This window comes from Leuciscus leuciscus (genome assembly GCF_965113295.1).
Source record: "Leuciscus leuciscus genome assembly, chromosome: 23".
NCBI lineage: Eukaryota > Metazoa > Chordata > Actinopteri > Cypriniformes > Leuciscidae > Leuciscus > Leuciscus leuciscus.
The window spans coordinates 12589389-12609680 of record NC_138747.1 but is presented as its reverse complement, the minus strand read 5'-3'; the positions used below and the strand labels follow the sequence as shown (position 1 = coordinate 12609680).

The 20292-nt window shown below is 37.1% G+C and overlaps 1 protein-coding gene across 1 annotated transcript in view; it reads left to right on the top strand.

Annotated features, from left to right (window-relative positions):
* Positions 1-7176: 7176 nt before the first annotated feature.
* Positions 7177-20292, top strand: part of syt6b (synaptotagmin VIb) — a 32280-nt gene continuing 19164 nt past the window's right edge. The window contains exon 1 of the mRNA XM_082155394.1: positions 7177-7507. Coding sequence (XP_082011520.1) covers positions 7348-7507 — 160 coding nt within the window. The 5' untranslated portion in view covers positions 7177-7347. The remainder of the gene's footprint in view (positions 7508-20292) is intronic.

Below are 20292 nucleotides of genomic sequence, written 5' to 3'. Positions count from 1 at the left end.
ATGAGACTCGGATTGGTTTAACGCACGTAAATCCCAAAACACACCCGTTACTCATTATGAGAATAGGGACAACCCTTTTAGACCTGAGCCCAAAGGCAGCAGTCATCATGCAGATAACTTGAAACAGTTCTGACCAAGTCCAACTAAAATCCAACAAAATAAATAATGAACTAATAAAATATAAAATGACATCAAATTAGTTCATTGACAGTCTTATATATTAAGAATATTAAATATGTTGCCATTATTCCGCCTTGTAAAATTTTTATTTGCCGAATTATCCATTTGTTTTCTGACAGGGAACACATGAACGAATCACAGCTCCACATTTTGATTGACTGCAGTCACAACCTACTAGTGGCCATGTTTACTCCTTTCTTTTCAACCATTGGATAGGATTTAAAAAACGGCTGTTGTAGGCTAATTCTACTTCTGACGAAGCGCTGTTAAATATAGGTGAAAAACTACGCCGCAAAAAGAATAAATAAAATGCTTTCTTAAAATGGTAAAAGAACGCATGCACGTTTTCTTAATATGATCATTAAAAACCAACAGACTGATGAAAATGTGGGACATTTCTCAATATGCGACGTGCGGGACAAGGGGTGAAAATGATGTGCGGTGAAAACTCAAAGCCAGACGGGTGGTCACCCTAACTATATCTAAAGGGATTCTGGGTTATATTAAAGGGGTCATATGATGGTTCTAAAAAGAACATTATTTTGTGTATTTGGTGCAATGTGTTTACGCGGTTTTAGGTAAAAAAAAGTCATTATTTTACACATGGGCTATACTGTACATTATTGTTGCTCCTCTATTCCCTGCCTTTCTGAAACGCGTCGATTTTTACGTCATTCTGAAAAGCGGGGTGTGCTCTGATTGGCCAGCAATCCAGTGCATTGTGATTGGCCCAAAAACCTTAAGCGTGTGATGGAAATTTCACGACCCTTACCATATTTTGGAACATCAGCTCCCAAAACAATAATGACAGGTGATCATTTCGGTACCTTATCAATTTGAGCCCGAATCTGATCCGGAAAATGCAGATGTCCAAGCTGATCGATCAACTTTGCCAGTGCGACTGGACCAGATCGTATCAGATTGGTAAGTTTTTATTTCATTGGGGACATAATTACTGATTATAATGACTTATACTGTCTTTTTACACGCCGCCCTGTGTGTGAGAACACTATGTAAACATAAAACCATGTGAAAACCATGAGAACCATGGGCGGTGGTCGTAGAAATGACAAGCAAGCGCTACTCTATATTGCGCAAAACTCGTGTTTGAATAGTCAGTAGCAAATTCTTAAAATATGAAAACATACTTACAGGCTGTGTCTATGAGTGAGTCAGAAGCGCCAGATGTACTTGGAAAGATGGAATTGACCCTTCTCAGCAGGGAGTTTGATTGACAGACGATCTGACCAATCATAATCCGCCGAATCCGCCATTTTTGTCCAACAAAGCAGTCAGTAGAGTTAATAGATAACGTTGGAGAATTTGAACTTGAAAAACGGAGTGTACTGATGTCTTTCTGCGGTTAAAAGAACATTCCTTCTAATGTTCATTCATGTTTATTTGTTGCTAACTAGAAGGAAGAGATGATTGGTTCACGAGCAGCTTTAACTGAGGCTCTACAGCGATCTGTCAGACACATTAAAGAGCCACAAAACAGTATTTATTGTTTAAATACTGAGAACATGGAGTGGCGTGAGAGCAGCGTGGCTTGTCGGACATTGCAACAGTAACTAAAGGGGGCGGGTCTTTGCGAACAGTCAATTGTGACACCAACACAGTGAACTAGAAAAGAAGGGAAACCAGTAAATGTTGGTTCCGTACTGTATTTAATTTCCTTTGGCCATTACAGACTCGTCCTTCAGAATGTGTAATGCCACAAAGATGTAATTAATCATTCTGTCCGTGGGCATTATTTCTACACAAACACAGCATTATCTAGGACTCTGCTAGTGTATTTTGATCACTGGCTAATGGAGAACAGGCCACCAAAAAAAAGGGAAAAAGGAGGTGAATCTGTGAACAACTAGAAGGAACACCACTGGAATCTCACATGTCACATTATCAGGGAAAAGAACATTCCAATTCAATTCAACAGGCAAAATATCACAGTAGAATAACATGAAAAGGATTCATGGGAAGAAATGCAATGTGGAATAGGACTCACTTTATGCTGCTTTAAATCTGAAGTGGAACTGATACAGAAGGGCATTTTCAAATAGGGATCTAAGGATGGGCCTTTGTATATGAGCCAAAAAAAGTTTTTAAATGTCAGTTTTTCAGTGAACAAAGACTTCAGTTATGTTAGTTTTAGACAAAGTGATCATATGTATTCAGAAGACTTCAAATTTAGTGCATGATTCATATGGACCACTTTTATGATGCTTTATGGATCTTTTTTTTCTTTTTTTCTTTTTTTCTTTTTGCATTCTGACAGTCCCCAATCCCTTTCATTGTATGGAAGAAAGGAGCTTAGACATTCTGATAAATGTCTAATTTGGTATTCCACAGAAGAAAAACATCCTACAGCTTTCGAATCACACAAGTGTGAGTCAATTATGAGAGAATGTTCCTTTTTGGGTGAAATCCTTTTAACACTGGTGCTTAGTGGGCGCATTAGTTTCCTTGAACTGCGTCAATATAGCATCTTCGAAATCTGGAGAAGGTGACACATGCATTGCCCTCCTTCGGAATTTGCACCTTATTAGCATCCCAACTGTTCAGCTACCCTAACATGAGCAGAGAGATGAATTTAGTTTTGGAAGGGAAGATTAATAAAAAACAAATTATAATAAAACGAAGAGCAGAAATACTGCATGAACATGTATCATAATTCTACTTTCCTTTCTGAACAGCTACTGTACCTCTATTTCTCTTGAGCTTTTTTGTTAAGATATTAGGATGTTAGCATTATAGGATTGCAAAGTTAGCAGATTTTGCCAGAATATTTATAGTACCATTAAAAATGCTCTGAAATGAAACAGCAGAAACCACTGAAAAATTAAATCACAGCCCGCGTACTACATTACTGACCTAACCTGCCATGTTCATGTACTATAAATCCCACAGGTGATTCCACAATCTGGATGTGCATGGGAAAATACGGATTACTTCCTGTTGAGTTCCTCTGTTTGAATGAAAACCCATGCATACTGATTCAGTGCATCATTAATGGAGATGTCCCAGGTGTGCATGCGTGGAGCAAATACAGTAAATCTAAGCCAGGGTCATATAGAGACCTTCAACACGCTTCAAAGTCAAACCTGTGGGATCAATCAGTTTGATACAGGATGGCTACTATCAAGAATATTAACAAGAATAAATTAAACTTTCTTTGTGCAGAATCAGATCATCACATATGTACATTTTGGAAATTATTATTAGAATTTAATGAATGTATTTAATGAATTCATCTATGTCTATACATCTGCCAGCCCAGAAAGATGTATAAATGTACTATTGTCAGATCTATTCCTTAATAAGAGTTCTATGTAATATTTGAATTTTCTTTGTTGGAAAAGGTGTCATAGCTCCAGCTGTGCATTTCAGAGATGATTTTCACCTCTCAAAATAATCACGTTTCAGAGCATCTCATACAGAATGGAATAGCTGAAATGAGTTCTCTAGAGACCGGCTATTTTTCTCCATCCCTGGTCTCTATGTGTCTCAAGATGCTCTTGGTAGAGACAGTCACAAGTTGCAGCTGAGGCCCCACACTGTTTGCATATGAAATATTCATCTGTGTTTTAGGCCTGCACGGAAGGAGCCGATAAGCCTGTTCCAAGCAGATGCTCCCTATTAAAGAATATGAGCAGGAACAAGCATTCTGTTTTCCTCCCCCCTTCAAAGTTTTCACACTCTGCCTGTGATTGTTTGACTGTGTTATTGCTTTTTCTCATTTCTGCAGATGTGTTTGATTCAGTTAAAGCTGCAGTCCATAGTTTTTCCTCTTTGTCGCCATCTCTGTTTGAAATCTGCAATTGCAGTTATTCGCGGATTTATCAACTTTACGTGAGTTGTGCCTTGGCAGGCACGGCACAGCGCGGATGAATCCAATGTTTTGAGGAGAATGTGCGGCTGTCAGTCACCGCGCCGGTGTGGATACTGTGATTCGGAATCACAGATTCAACTTTTTGGAAGTATGCCCGACATAAGAATTTAGAAAGAAAGTAACATCCACTTTTATTCTGACCAACTTATCATTTTATCATCGCTTATCATATCATGTCAAACCGAGCAAATTATACTTTGTTCTCAAATTGTTAATGTTAAAGTCGCCATGAAATCAAATTTTACAATTCGTATTTTTATATGTAATATTGTAGTGTTTATTACAAATGATTTATCTGTGCACTTCATTCATTTTTAAAAATTCATGTGCCCTTATATTCTTTAATCAAATATGTTATCCTTCCCTTCCCCCTCAAAACGACTTCTCTTCTCTTCCTGTCATGTGCTATGGCGCGAGGGCGTGGCAACTCCCCTCAAACCGTTAGTCTGATATGAGCGAGAAATGGAGAGGAGGAGCGCTAAAGTAAAACCCTGCCCTCTATTCAATATTCCATTTCACTTGGAAATTCGTCACAACACTGGAGAAAAGTCGTTTGTAACTTCCGGTTCATGGCGACTTTAAAAACATCAGCATTGCGTGACTACATTTAATGCCCTTCCGATATTTATCCTTGTTTTCGCATGGACCCGGATGCAGTCTCTTTTTTTCTGTAGCCACTCCGAAGTCCGAAGTCCGAAGTCTTTTGCGTTTTACAACGTGTGAATCTCCAGTTGTCACTGGTGATTGTCGTTTGAACCTTTCTGGATCCGCCATTAAATTGATGTTTCATTATATCAAGTGCGGTGAAAAAAAGCTATAAATCTCGACCTCCAACATCCTCACACGCCGTTTAGCCTACTAGCCGAGACACCTTCTTTATGTGTACAGATGTGACGTAATGACGCAAAGACATGCTCAAATTTCCCGCGGAAATCGACCAGTACCACTGAAATAAAAAAAAACATTATTACAAGCTTATACCGTTTTGAATCGAGCTAAGGCAAGCAGCTAGTTTTGAACACTGGCTGGTGATGTACTTGCTCAAAAATGTATTTTGGATAATTTTTAACCCAAAAAAGATATGGACTGCAGCTTTAAGTTTGGAGGAGGAAACAGGCAAATGAGAAAATTGTGGAGCCATCACACCCTCAGAAATAAAGGTTCTACAGGTCTTTAAAAAAAACCTCATCCTTTTTTAAAAAAAGCAACAGTAACTGGTTTTCAAAAGAAGTAGATAATAAAACAGTTAAAATGTCAACTTATTGGAACTTAATTACTAGATAATATTTTATATATGTACCGTATATGATATTGTTTTTCATAATATAAATTGGTCTTTATACATGAAAATATATAGCTGTCTTTAAAATGTAGGCGGTTCCTTGCTATGAGATATTCGGAGGTTCATAGCATAAAAAAGTCTGAAAACCCCTACTTTATGAAATATTCATGAGTATAGATCAAGAAAAATAATTTGAGGAGGAGGATTTTCAATCCATTTCAAGGATTTCATTCTACACAAAAAAGCCAATCACTATTCAAAATTTTCTCTCTCATTTTTCATACCAAAATCTTAGTCATAGTGCTAAATGTAAAGACAGCAAAAATATCAATTATGAATTTGTACCTCTCAATAAAGACATGAGGGAACATTTAATTTCTGTTTTTGTGCTATATGAACACTGTGGTCATATTCAGGTCATATTCCATGGAACACCAATATGGTTAAGGTCATCCTTGATGACAACTTATAGAGATTTTCAATTGAATGCACTGACTTTGAACAAGAGAGGAAAACCGTCTTTAATGTAGGCCTATTCTCAATTCAGCACTCTCTCAGTAACATAAACACTTCAGGTTCTCTATGCGCAAAGAAAAGCTTTGTAGATGGAAGCATAAAAGTTTTAGGCAGAGCAGCAGTGAGGATGTGTCCTTGCTACACTCTTCCATCTCTCTCAGTAAATTTTTAATAAAGGCAGGTTTTTACTATACATCTTGTCTTCTCTAAGAACTGAGATACAGTTTTGAAGTGCAGTTGAATGTTCTTCTAACATCCACAAACTATGGATGTGACAATGATTCACACAATTAAAGCACCAATCCTCAGAATAAAATATCTTAATGTCTTGAATGACCAGTAAAATCATGTAAAATCATGTAAAAGCATATAAGCACACAAACATACCATTCAAATTTTTATTGAAAGATATTAATACTTTTATTTTTCCAAATTCTTTTTCAAATGCAGCATTGGTGACCATATGAGAAAAATTACAGACCCCAAACATTTAAACAGAAATATATATGAGAGAGAGAGAAAAAATATAGAAATATAAAAATAAATAATAAAAATTATTCTACAACTTTTCTTATTACGTAAACTAACAGATGATGATTATGTCAGTATATTTAGCCACAGGAATACAAGACTTCCACCTTAAATATGAATATATAAGTTAAATATTAAATGTGTAAAAAAATGTGACTTAACTGCCAACATTCATTCTGTCCTATGGCTTATCAGCTGACAAAAGTCAGCTCCAATATACAATATACCTGAAACAGAAATGCACCACTGATCATGATGGAATATTTTATTATTAGAGTAAGAAAAAGAGACATTTACCCATGTTTTATGATATTGATGTTAGAGTGCATGGGCCTAAGAAAGGAAATCCCCTCATGGATTTTGCTTACCATTACTCAACAAAAACTGCATCATCGGACGATCAATAGCTACTGAAAAACGTTCAGATCCCACAACCTGGCTGTAGCAAGGAATAAACCTTCACAAGAACATTAGAGGAGAATGCAGATGCTCCATCAAACTAAATAATAGAAACTTTGAACACTGGGGCATGTATATCAAAAAGCTTCTATAGCAAATTCAGGGTCAAGAAAGGGAGAGGAGCAGTAGAAGGGAGGAGCTCTCCTTTTCCCTATCCGATGTAAGAATGACAGGAGAAGGGAGGAAACAAGGGAAGGGGAGTGGACAAAAACTGGCTTAGGGACAAAAACCTCCAAAACCTGTGTTTGAACAGTTGCTGAGAGGAAGATCTAGACATAATGTGATGCACTTTGACTCCCAGAGCATCTGGGGTTACTACTGCTTTATTAAGCCCCCTTTCCCACACAACCATTCGCCCACATGCGAACATCCAAGAGTTGCAGAGAGGGACCTAGAGGTAGTTACATCTATTTTTGGAGTGCTATGCCCACCGTTTGTCTCCATCCTAGATGCTAAAAGGACAAAAGCAGTTGGGATTTGGGCTCACAGAATGAGTGCTATCGCCACTGAGGACCAGGACATGTTCTGTGAGAAGGCAGTGGCCCTTATCGTTGACCTCTGCCTGGATGACAGTCCTCTCCTAGACTCGGAAACCTGTCAGGATTTCCTCTTGCTTCTGACCAGTGAAAACCCCAACATATCCAGTGCAGGTAAGTTTCCTGCAGTGTTTGATGGGAAGCATGTTTGTTGGGGGTGGCGTGGGCTGGGGACGTGCTTAAGTTTATCTGCGTATATGCATGAGCTTGAGGTAGGACTTCAAAGGATTGTGACCTTTAAGATGTGCCCATTATCTGTTTGATTAATACCGAGGTAACAGACTTTTTGAATGTAAGTTCTGTATAAATAATGAATTGCCATTAGTTACCTGGCACTTTTTTATTTCCCTAATGAGCCTGCTTGTGTTTGATGTTCTTCTCAACTAAATAAGGATGCTACTCGTTGGCGATTTAGATCATTTGTACCTGTGGCGCCTCCTTTTTTTCCTGTCTAATGACAAGTGCACAATTAAGCTTAAGTTGGAGAAATTTCATTGATGTGCTTTATAGAAAGATGGATGCAAGTGTTTTACAACGCACCTCTCCAGACTACAGGTTCACGGCAGCCACACAAGGTTAAATTGACATGAAATTGAATTTTGGACACAAGATCGAAGGAGCTGTGATATCTCTGAGTTGGCAGGTGATAGGAATGTCTAAAGCAATACAAATTATAATGAATTTCATATCTGGCAAACTGCCATGGAGGAAGACACAGAATCTAATTGTCACTCTGAGTTTCTGTCACAGGAGAAATCAAATAAACCACCGCAGGCCCTGACCTGCATCATGTCCCCGTCTGCAAGGATAGTGAATGCCACTGTGTGTTATCCACAAATAAACATGAATCACTGACACCACAGAAAAGCTCTAATGCCAGCTCTTTAATAATGCTCAACAACTTCTGAAGTCATTTAAATGCATATACAGTATATACACACACACATATAAATAAATAAATATATATATAGGACAGGCTGAAAAATTTCCCAGCCTCCATTAGGCTTGGTACTGCTTTGGGTTGCCACTTGATGTCCAATGTAAAATCGCAAAACCAATGCTTAGTACTACTTTTTCCATTAGTAATGCTAAAGCAAAAAAAAAAAAAAGCTTATAATGTCATAAAATCATAATGATTGAGCTCTAATTAGGAAGGAAGCGCTGAGTGTGTGAAGGGAGATGCCTGCTGACTTGACTAGGAGTGGAGGGAGGCTCTGGAACCTGCAGTCCACAGGCAGTAATACTAGATGAATGGAGGACTGCCGCTGGCCTCCGCAACCCCATGGCGAGAGCTGCACCCACCCTGCCAAAAAGCAAAGGTCATGCATCAGGAGAGCCAGGTGGTGCAGCACTCATGCAATGCCAAAATCCAACACGATAGAGCAGGACTGGGAACGTAACAGAGGACATACTGATCAATGCTCTGCAGTTTGTTGCTAATTATCTAAAGCAATTGTTCAACATCCCTTTTGAATAGATCTCTTGATGTGGAAGAGCATGTGTTACTGCAGCTGCACTGTAGTAAAGAGCATCATTTTCTGTAATTCATGGGTTGCATAGTGTTGAAGTCATGCCTCCGTTTTCCCATGAATGAATATTTCAAAGATGTCAGATGTAAACGTAACTAAAAAGCTGTTTGTTTAATAATTCAGGTTTTGCCCCAGCTCCAGTTCCAGTTCAAAGAATCTTTCTATATTTCACTTTGACTCAAAGAATGTGTACATGGCCTTGATGCTTTTAAGCCTGCATGACACTTTATGCTCTTATATAAACACGTTATGCCATCCATGTAATTGAGCTACAAAGCAATGTCTTACCTGGCTGTAACCATATCCAAATTTGACAATTTTAATGTTTTGCCTGGTTGTTAGGGACCGAAACATCATTTGGTTCTCGCATGTGTATATTCTTTGGTTGATGCAGACAAAACACAGTGCAAAAAAATACTCTGACTCTGTATCCTGCACTACTGTTTAGCATCAACTCAACACCGCCAGTCAAGTCACATTTATTTAAATACAGCAGCGCTTTATACAATACAGATTGTTTCAAAGCAGCTTCACAGCATGCAAAACCCTAATGCTCAAAATAAATAATTGTTTTGAGTAAGGTAAACTTAAATTAAACAAATTAGTTCCAAATTAACTTTTATGAGTACTTAGAACTTTTTCTTTTGAGTTCGCAAAATTTTACTTAGTATTTTTGTCTTGTTTCCAGTCCAAATATCAAAATAACTCTTAAATCAAGATGCATTTACAAAAGTAGTAAAATACCATAAGATATTGTATCTTGTTTTCTGGGGAAATAAATCAAAATTAAGTGAGTTTTTGCCTTAAAACAAGCAAAATTATCTGTCCATGGGATAAGAAAAATAATCTTGTTTTTGTTTGAATTAAGATTATTTTTCTTACCCTATGGACAGATAATTTTGCTTGTTTGAAGGCAAAAACTCACTTAATTTTGATTAATTCCCCTGGAAAACAAGACATAATATCTTATCTAATTTTACTTATCTAGTAAATGCATCTTGTTTTTATTTTTTTTTATTTTTTTTTTGATATTTCGACTGGAAACCAGACAAAAATACTAAGTAAGAAAAGCATTTTTTGTAGTGAGTTGTTTCATTGTTTTGAGTTTTATAAACTTGTTCCTTTTAATTTATTCAAACTTACATTTTCACTGAAACTGGGCTGGGATTTCTATTTCTAAGCATGCTTTGCCATGGCACTTGAAAGGAAGAGTAAATGATCAAATTAAGTGTTATATAATGTTTTTTTGTGCACGATTAGGTTACACTTTATTTGAAGGTGACGTATAGTTGTACTTAAACAAGTACTGAGTAATATTAATTTGATTACATGTGTACTTACTATAGAGTTAAAGTTATGGGTTAGGGTTTGGTTTAGGTTTAGTTGCAAGTAATTATGCATCATTTACTGTTATTACTATAGAAAGTACATGTAGTAACACACACTAAAAAAAAAATGGTTCTTCAGGGGTTCTTTGCGGTGGTTAAGGTGCTATATAGCACCACTACCATTTAAAGAACCTGTTAAGCCCAGTTTGGTTCTTCAGCGGTTCTTTAGCGGTTCTTTGGGGTGGTTAAGGTGCTATATGGCACCTCTTATGGTTCTACATAGCACCATTTGACAAAGGTAGGTGCTATATGGCACTTAAAGTGGTTCCCCTATGATTACAAGCCAATGAACCACTTTTAGTGCTATTTAGCACCATTTTTGTTTAGAGTGCATGTATGTCACCTTTAGAATAAAGTCTCACCCAAGTGGGAGATTTAGTAATGTTTAATGTTTAGCTATGCTCAGAAGAGTTTATGTTATGTTGGGTTTTTTGGGGGTTACCATCATGGTGATGAGTGGAGCATGAGCTTATAGTTTGTGAACAGATATGTTGAATGTTCTATATTGCCATACTTATTCAGCAATTGCTATGCAATGCCAATGCTATCAAAAGAATTGTGTTACCAGTTATCATTTACTGAAGTAGCTAATTAAAGCTTTCCACAACTAGAAATATTTAAGTTGAGATTACATGCTAATTTTAAGTTAAATGACGAGTTAGCTTTCCTAAATATTTTAAGTTAAGAGTAATTAAAATGTATGAGTAAAAAATAAAAAACTGTTTTATTCTATAATGATTTTAAATCTAATTGTATTTAAAAGTTCTGCTTACTTAAACTTTGAATTTCTTTCAAAACGAAGGTCTTTTTGATGTAACATTACCTAATTTTTTTTCGTTTTGCCAACTTATTTGCCAACTTAATGACAATATAGTGTCATTATTCAGCTCAAGTCAATTCAGTGTTGATTCAGTTCAGTTCAATAGCAGTGTCAATGTTGCAAAATGACGCAGCATATTTCAGTGAATCAAAAGCATACAAGCCAACAGGCCAGTTCAATTCCAGAAAAAAAAAATCTGATTCGCGAACGAAAGATGCGTCGGTTATTTTTTATTGAATCAAACCCTACAAGACTATCCATAACATGTCGTCTAAGCAAATAAATAACATTTTGGGGACCATAGTAGGAATTTGAAATTATTATTGGATTGCATTTGCCATCTTTATTTATTATTAAAAGTATCTTATTAAAACAAAAAATTATAATGCTATAGAACTGTCAGGGATCAGCCAGGCTCCACCACCACACCATCACAGAGATCGCTGTCACCTGAGTACTAATCACCCGCACCCGCACGTCATCTGATCATCAGCACACTCACCTCACACAGTCACATTGTCTGGTCTTGTTTGAGTAAGGACTGACTTCCCTGTTACTCTTACCTTCCTACGATTGATGTTTAGTGTGACTGTACCGTCCTGTTTCTCCAAAGTCTCCATCGTCTTCCTCCTGTCATCACTCAGCTACTTACCTCTCTCCGTTCCACTGTGTGTACTCCAGCGATCTCTCACCACATCCACAACCTCCTTCATCACCTGCAAAAGAACCACAGACTGTCAGTATATCTCACCATCATTATTCAAAGACATTCTCCATTATCGTCACCCACTGGTGCTCACCGCTACTTGTTTCAATAAACCTGTTTCTTACCAGTATCATTTTGTCTAACACTAACAGCTCATGTTTGATATTTTCTTGCTGTTCCATGCATTTATCTATATTGCTGACATGTCAGTTATGACTTAAATAAACAAATACTCTATTTATAAAAATTAAAAACATGTTAAAAATATCTTAGTCTTGTTATGCCCATGCCCATACTTGGTGAGAATCGAAGCTATTGGTGTAAACACTGAAGCCATCATTTATTCTCATTGTAAACCAGCATTACAAGTTTATTGACTGGCTTGTATAAAAAGAGTGCAGAGGAAAGAGAATTTAAGATGGTCAAAGTCAATATAACGCCAGTCAAGCACATGATGATGGCATATGTTAGGGATGACCATCTTTCTCACCCCATTTCTATTGTATAGTAGCCCTCAAGGTTAAATCAATTACATTTCCTTTTAAACATGACGGATCTGACTGAGTATAATGGTTGAGCAATAGAGGGCATGTGGAGGGGGGACCTCATTTCTTTCCACTGTAGTTGAAAAAGATGAAGAGAACCCAAGCAGAATGCCAGTCGCATTACAGAGTAGTACCTCTCCTCTATCTGTGTCTATAACACACTGAGCAGAACATTACTATTAGCCACTAAAGATTAGTTTAGCACACTAAGCTCCACTGCAGCGATCCAGCCGCTCATTCTAGACTTACTACTGCAGCTACCGCATTATGTGGCCATGAATAAATAAAACAGAGAGTAGACATCAGACCAGCAGGGAAAATAGCATACACACTCTGTGTTGTCCTCCCTGCTGAAGAAGGAACAAGAAAGAGAGGGTGTTTTGTGTGGCTCTGTGTGTAAAATCACTACCGGGGGAGTTAATTTTCAGTAACCCAATGGGAAATTCCTGTGTGCTGGTGAAGCCCTGTGAGGTATGATTAAATAATTTAGCAAACCACAGTGTTGTGTGCCAAGCTAATTTGTGACCATACCTTTATAGGCATTGTTAATTACTGAACAGGTGTAGACTACACCGTAAGAAATTGACTGTGAAATTCACAGTACTTCACTGGCAGCAAGTGACAAGTAACTTACTATGTAAAAAAAACAGTAAATTACTGTAGATTTCTCATGTTTTTTTTTTACAGTGTAGGCACAGCCAAATTACCTCCTTTGTCATTTTTCTTATAGGACTTATGCTCACTTGCACTAAGCTTATATTTAATAGCGAAATCTGCCGGGAGTTCGGCAGTGCCATCATCTTAGGTATGAATAATGTTAATTTATACATGCAGACAGCCAATGTTCTAGTAAAATAAATGTGAGAACCAAATTCAGCAGTTCAACCTTGTCTCTCAACTTCACAATATCACACTGACATCAGACCGTAGGTGTCAGAGCTCAGAAAAAAAGCTAATTTAATTACAGTGATCTTCCAGAAATAAAATAATCTGACATTTATTGACCTTCAATAGATTTTAAGCTTTAAAAAGGATTCAAAACAACCATAAAACGATCATAAAAGTTTTCTATATGAAACAAGCCATATAATCCAAATAGCTTTGTGTAAAAAGAAATAAGATTTAAGTTGTTTTTCACTGATAATCTTCCACTCCAGGCTGTTAACTGTGATGGTATCACTGTGTCGACTAACAAATCAGTTTTGTTAACTGGATCAACAGATTCATGAAAAATCTGACTTGAAATTCTTTCTTACATACTTTATAAGCACACCAGGCAATCATTACTTAAATTTCAGCATGCTACGATATGGCTTCAGAAGAATTGGAATATGGTTTTCAAGTTGTATGGACCTTTTTTCATTTTATTGAAAGAGCAGCATGCAAGATATTCAAAACTTCAAAGTCTGTTATTTGGAATGACATGAGAGTAAGTAAATGATGAAAGAATTTAAATTTTGGGGTAAGCTATCCTAATACTACATTAAATCCACAATTGCTTTCTTTTCTATCTCATTCACTGCAAAAACAGGTTGAGGCCATTGAGAATAAGATAATGGAGGCCCTTTGTGCTAAAAGTGTTTAGGCATTGCAAAGGACATTGATCTCAGATGTCTATCTCCATGTGCATCACTTCTAGGAATCAAGACATTTAAGCCGTGACCATCTCAAAAGATGAGAGCGAGCAAAAAAGAAGGCGATTGAAAATGAGCCTGACTATAACAACAGAAAATTGAATCACAGGCTGCCCTGTAGCGGGACATGGAGAGGATTCAGGGGGTTTAGGCCGAGAGCAACATCCAAATGGACTCATTTCTAAAATCTAATTTCCAGGGTCTGCCTGTTATGGGGTGACTGTGACATTTCATCCCTGATTGTGTTAAATTTGTTCTCTGTTCAGTGGCATGGGCCGAGGTTAACAAGCCATGTATGCGGCTGTTGACAGTTAAATTGCCTCACAGTGGCAAACAAGAAATTCAACCGTATTTTCAATATTTATTGTAATGCTTGGGCTTGCACAACTGATGTGCAAGCCTTGCACTCACTTCTACAAAAAAAAAGTGAGTGATTTATGGTTTGGAATGGTCTCAAATTTGATGATGAAAATAAGATCAGAAATATCCAAGTGTAGATGTGTAAATATTCTCATGTTATTTATCATGTTCTGGAGAATCTGGTGAATCTGTGCTATTTAAAAAATAATTTGAACTTGAAGGTGCACTGTTATTTTTTTTCATCATTCAAATGTTTTACACATTTACACACACTCTCTCTCACACACACACTCATTCTCACACACTCATTCTCACACACACACACACACATACACACACACATATACATACAGTATATATATAATGTCTTTAAATTACACACAACACTCATATAGACAAATATCCCTTTGCAAGATGTTTGCCACTATGAGCATGTTTTCAAAATTGATTCAATAAGATAGCCTCTTCGAAATTAATAAATGTATAGCATTTGCTTGGTCAATAAGCTCTACAGTTTAGCAGAGAATAGGGTGTCAAACAAATAAACATGTTAGATGTACAAACACCCATGAGCTAGACTGCTTTTCAATTCTTGGCAGTAAACCGTTTTCACCACCTGGGAATAGAACATACAATTTTTCAGCTCATAAAGCTTATTACACAGCGGCAAATACAAAGTGCCACTGAGACCGCCATTCATGAGAGGTCAGAGGTACAATCAGTCTTGCAGTGGTTCCATGGCATGCTGAGAGATCATAAACTCATCTACTGCCAAACATTTATGATAATTCATTAGATCAGTGTAGGAGCTGACTCCCACATAATTCTATATAATTTCATCTCTTTAATCTTAGTCAAATGCACAGACTTCAAAGTAACTCTTACTAGCTTATACCAAGCGTAACCAAATAATGATGTATCACATGAGTCATCCCTTACTGTACCACTTGCTATAGTTCTGGTTTCCAGATGCAAACGATGCCCCATTTGAATACAATCTTCATTCATCCTTCTACATTGACAAAAATTCTAAAATCAAATTAGAATATCTGTGTATTCAAATTTTTGTGCATTCTAATCACATACTTCCTTACTATAGGCGAAAAACAGTAGACAAAACAAGTACGTCCGAATTCACAGTACTCATAAAATAGTAGGCAAAAAGTATCCGGATAACCTATACTTCTGGCGAGATTCTGAAGTGTGCATATGATGGACACTTTGCTATCCCGTGAGGCCACAGGAGAGGATTTATGAATGGAAGTGAAGTGACGCAACTGACTCTGGTAGGTCACATGATAAGAGCAACATGGTGAATGTAATACATCTGGATTACATTCATACTACACACATTTAGAACATACCTTTTTAGTGGTCGCAAAGTAATTACTTATTCAAAATGAGTTCCTGCTCAATGGAGTATGCGATTTCAGATGCAGCCATAGACTTTTTCCTGTCTACTTCCTTTGACATCACACCTAATGATAGTTTCTACTAAAGGGCAAAGTTGCAAAGATAAAACATTTGTCTTTGCAAAGTATGCAAAGCTAAATATTTTGTTGCAATGACATTTAATTCAGCGAGTGCAGCCCAGTTATCATCTCGGAAATACATATGGTTATTTTGCATTTTTAATCAAATTTTAGACATATTCATTCATCACCCTGGCAATGGAGCAAGTTAATGCAGTGCATTGTGAGACACAAGCAGTGTGCTCTGGTTTTAACTGCACCGTTTGGCACAGTTCGTATGAGGTTGTCCTGTGTAATCGTTAATTGTTCTTACACTTGTTAGTAATATAATACTTGATGATATGGTGAGTCTTAATGTGAGTTTGTGTGCTCATGTGTTTTTCTGAGTTTAGCTTAAGTGTGTTGCACCTTAAAGGGATATTTCACCGCTGGAAAGATGAATGCGTATTTAAATTGGGTCATTTATGTAGTAGAAATGTGAAATTATTTTAGAAGTTGGTGCCTTCTAGACTGAGAAAAGCCAGAAAATGTATTTTTGGCTCATGTGGATGAAAGACAACTCCCAGAATGCACTTGCTTCGCCCCCACACCCAAGCCGCGCCTACCGGTTACAGAGGGCAGTATCGGAAGAAATGATACAACTAGGCTACTAGTTGACTCGAAACTGAAAAGACGCCGTTTTATCGTGAGATCCCACCCCCTATGGGCAGGTTGAAAACATGCGGAACTAGCTCCTACTATTGGCTGTAGTCTATAGCTTGCCAAAAAAGCCTCCGACGACGCAAAATGACGATTTATGCGTCATCTGAGGTTTTTTTCCAGACACACAATACCGAAACCTCCTCGTCTCAGGGGGACATGAGGGAGGGAAGCACGGTCATTCGAAAATACTACCGGGTTTCTACTGATACAAAGCTTAATGCTAATTTGCTAATAAAATGCTTTTTTTTATCACAGACTATTAAAGGGTTAGTCCACCTAAAAATGTATATTCTGTCATCATTTACTCACCCTCATCTCGTTCCAAACCAATAAGACTTTCATTCAACTTCGGAACACAAATGAAGATCTTTTTAATGAAACGAGATTTCTGTCCCTACATTGAAAATCTATTTACCCAAAACACATATAATTGAGCGATTATATCCAACTCTTCTGAAAAGACATGGTTGCTTTATGTAATGAACAGATTTAATTTAGGCTTTTATTCACATATAAACATTGATCAGCGAACAAATTTAGTCACGAAACCTCCAGCATGCTTGCTTGACGCGCGAGAACCAATGAGCATCTGTTGATGTTTGCTGATCAATGTTTATATGTGAATAAAAGCATGAATTAAATCTGTTCATGTAAATCGGTTGTGTCTCTTCAGAAGACTTGGATTAAACCGCTTGATTCATATGGATTTATTTTACAATCTCTTTTTAAACATTTTGAAGCGTCAGAGTTTTGGTAGTCTTTCAATGGAAGGACAGAAATCTCTCACATTTCATTAAAATATCTTCATTTGTGTTTTGAAGGGGAACAAAAGTCTTATGGATCTGGAATGAGGGTGAGTAAATGATGACATTATTTTTATTTTTGGGTGAACTAGTCTGCATAACATAAGCAGAGAATACACATTTGAATTACAGATGTTAATAAGAAAAAGTATTTACAGTGATGACCATTTTACCCCATTTTCTTAATTATTCTTTATAATCCACACAAAGGCCAGGAGTTTATCTCAAGTTGTTTTAATTACGTTTCATCCAGACCTTTTACTCACCTGCTTATCCACCACATTTTCCATTTTTATTCAGCAGCAGTTCCACATTAACTACTTTTCATAGAGGTCACACTTTTGTGCATGTCGAGGGAGAGATTTTTGTAGTATAAAGAAGGAACATTTGAATCGTAAGCATTTATTTTCCTTTCATGTGTCAACATGTATTGCTAGCACATGTAGATTCACACACATTGACTCAGTTTGCATTACAGGACAAAAGGCAAATTCATCATCCCTTGCAGAATAATTATCCAAAGCTTGTGAATATTGATTTCAAACATGGTTGAGTTATCAGGACTGAACAAAGGCACAGAGATTCTCAATAGCACGCAATAATACATCTTTGCACCATTAGTATTATTAATGACCCGGAATGATCAAGAATGGTTCCTCCTCTCCACCTTTTTAAGGTTTAAGTGATTTCCAGATTTGCCTACCCCTCAACACACTTTGAATAATTTACATTACAGTATTTCAATTTGATTGTGTTACATGTTGATGCAGTAGGCTATATGATACAATAATGAAACACTGTGCACCGATTCAGAAATATTTGATTTGTTTTAAGGTAAAAAAAAAAATTCTGCCTCTGTAGTTTTTTTCTGTGACATGATGAATTTTAATTAATTTATATAACCTGCATGTTTTCCCTATTACTTAAAGGAATAATTCAACCAAAATTTTAAATTAACATCATTTATTCCCCTTCATGACATTCTTTGTTCTTCAGAACAATATTTTGAAGAATGTTTTGTCTGTACAGCAAAATCTGAAGGGATAGATCATAATTTACTCACCCTCAAGTTGTTTCAAACATGAGTTTCTCTTTTCTGTTAAGCACAAAGAAGATATTTTAAAGAAGGTTGTTAATCAAAGAGTTGACGGTAGCCATGAAGGTGAGTAAATGATGACAAAATTTCTATTTTTGGGTGAACTATCCCTTTAATGGCATCCAAAACAACACTTACAAAATATTGTCTGTGAACGAGGGTAAGTAATTGATTACATCATTTATTTTTTTTGTTATCTTTTTTTAACTGTTGGCTTGCGCATTACTATCCTAACTGACCACTGCCTAATATGTCCTCATGTCCAGAGAATAAATTACCAATTAAACCTACATGCTTCGTTCTATTAGTTTGTAAAATCAGTCTGCACGGTGAAAATCCTAGCCAATGTGATTGAGAGTGCACATAATTACCACATGATTTACATTAGAATAAGCCTTGTTGTACAGTATCTCATTGTAGGCAGGAGATGGAAATTAAAACAGAGCTGGGCTTTTGACCAAACCCTCCAGAGGCTCCGCATTCAAACCGCAGCCTTCTCTCTGCCGTCATTAGCATCCTTTTCTATAAGCCCATATGCTGAATTCCAAGATCTTGATTTGTGTTTTAATACAAAAGACAACAAAGCCACAATTACCACTAAGCAAATTGTGTGTTTAGTAAAAGATGTGTTGTATCATGTTTTAAATATACTGAATGAAATATGATATATAGAAATGGAAAACACTGCACCACTGGAAGATGGTCAGGGTGGAAATATTTAGAGAATATGCATTCAATAGTGTAAGATTATCTCTTGAAGTTTTTATGAGCAGTTTCAGTATGTTTAAGTAAAGTGTGTGCATGAAGTATTCTGTGTTGCTTAACTGCCTTTGAGAAAAGCAGAGATGAAAGTCCAGAGCTCTGCTCACCAAGAGCACATCCCCCTCCCAATGCAGCTACAAGATCACTGATGTTAATCTGTCTAGAAGTTGGCTAGGGGGAACCGTGACATCGCAGCTGGAGAAGTAGCAGCAAACCACATGAATGTAAGAACAAGGCACATAGGGTTTGTAAGACGGAGGAGCCTATCAATGCAGCCATGCATGCATCACTGTGCATACAACTGCGATCCTACAGTCAGACCTGGACGCTGCATAGATCCATGATTCAAATTAAATGAACATTTCACCCAAAATGAACATTCTGTCATAATTTACTCAACTCGTATGCTGTAAAGACTATGCTCGTAGACTTAATTGGCAGCTTTTTTTTATATAATGAAAGTGAATTAGGAATGGAGTTGTCAAGCTCCTAAATGACCAAAAAAGCAATATAAAAGTATCATAAATGTAATCCTTCACGCAAAACTTATTTCATGTGAATTGAAATACAGTGCACGAGTTGTGTAAATCAACTTTTCAAGTTTTTTGGGCATGCTTCTGGCAAGTTGGACTTGTAACCCGAAGGACATGGGTTTGAGTCTCAGTACCGGCAGGAAATGTAGACGCTCTCTGCTACTCTCATTACCAACAACTGAGGTGCCCTTGAGCAAGGCACCTAACCCCCAATCGCTCCCTGGGCGCCACAGTAAAAATGGCCATTTTGCTTGGTTTTGCACTGTCTGGGTCCAGGAGTTAGTTGGTATGCTGAAATCTATCAGATCTCTTTTCAGGACGTCTTTATATCTCAGTTTGGGTCTACCAGTAGTGCTGGCACCCTTGTTGAGCAAACTGTGCAGAATTGCGTGTATGCGGTCATTCTGGTGACATGTCCAGCACATTTGAGCCGAATGAATTTTAGGGGAGAGGAAAGTGGTTCACTTTTGGTCACTTTGAACAGATCTTTATTCGACGTTTTATTCTTCCAGGTCTTACCGATTATAAACGTGAGGCATCTAGTACGAA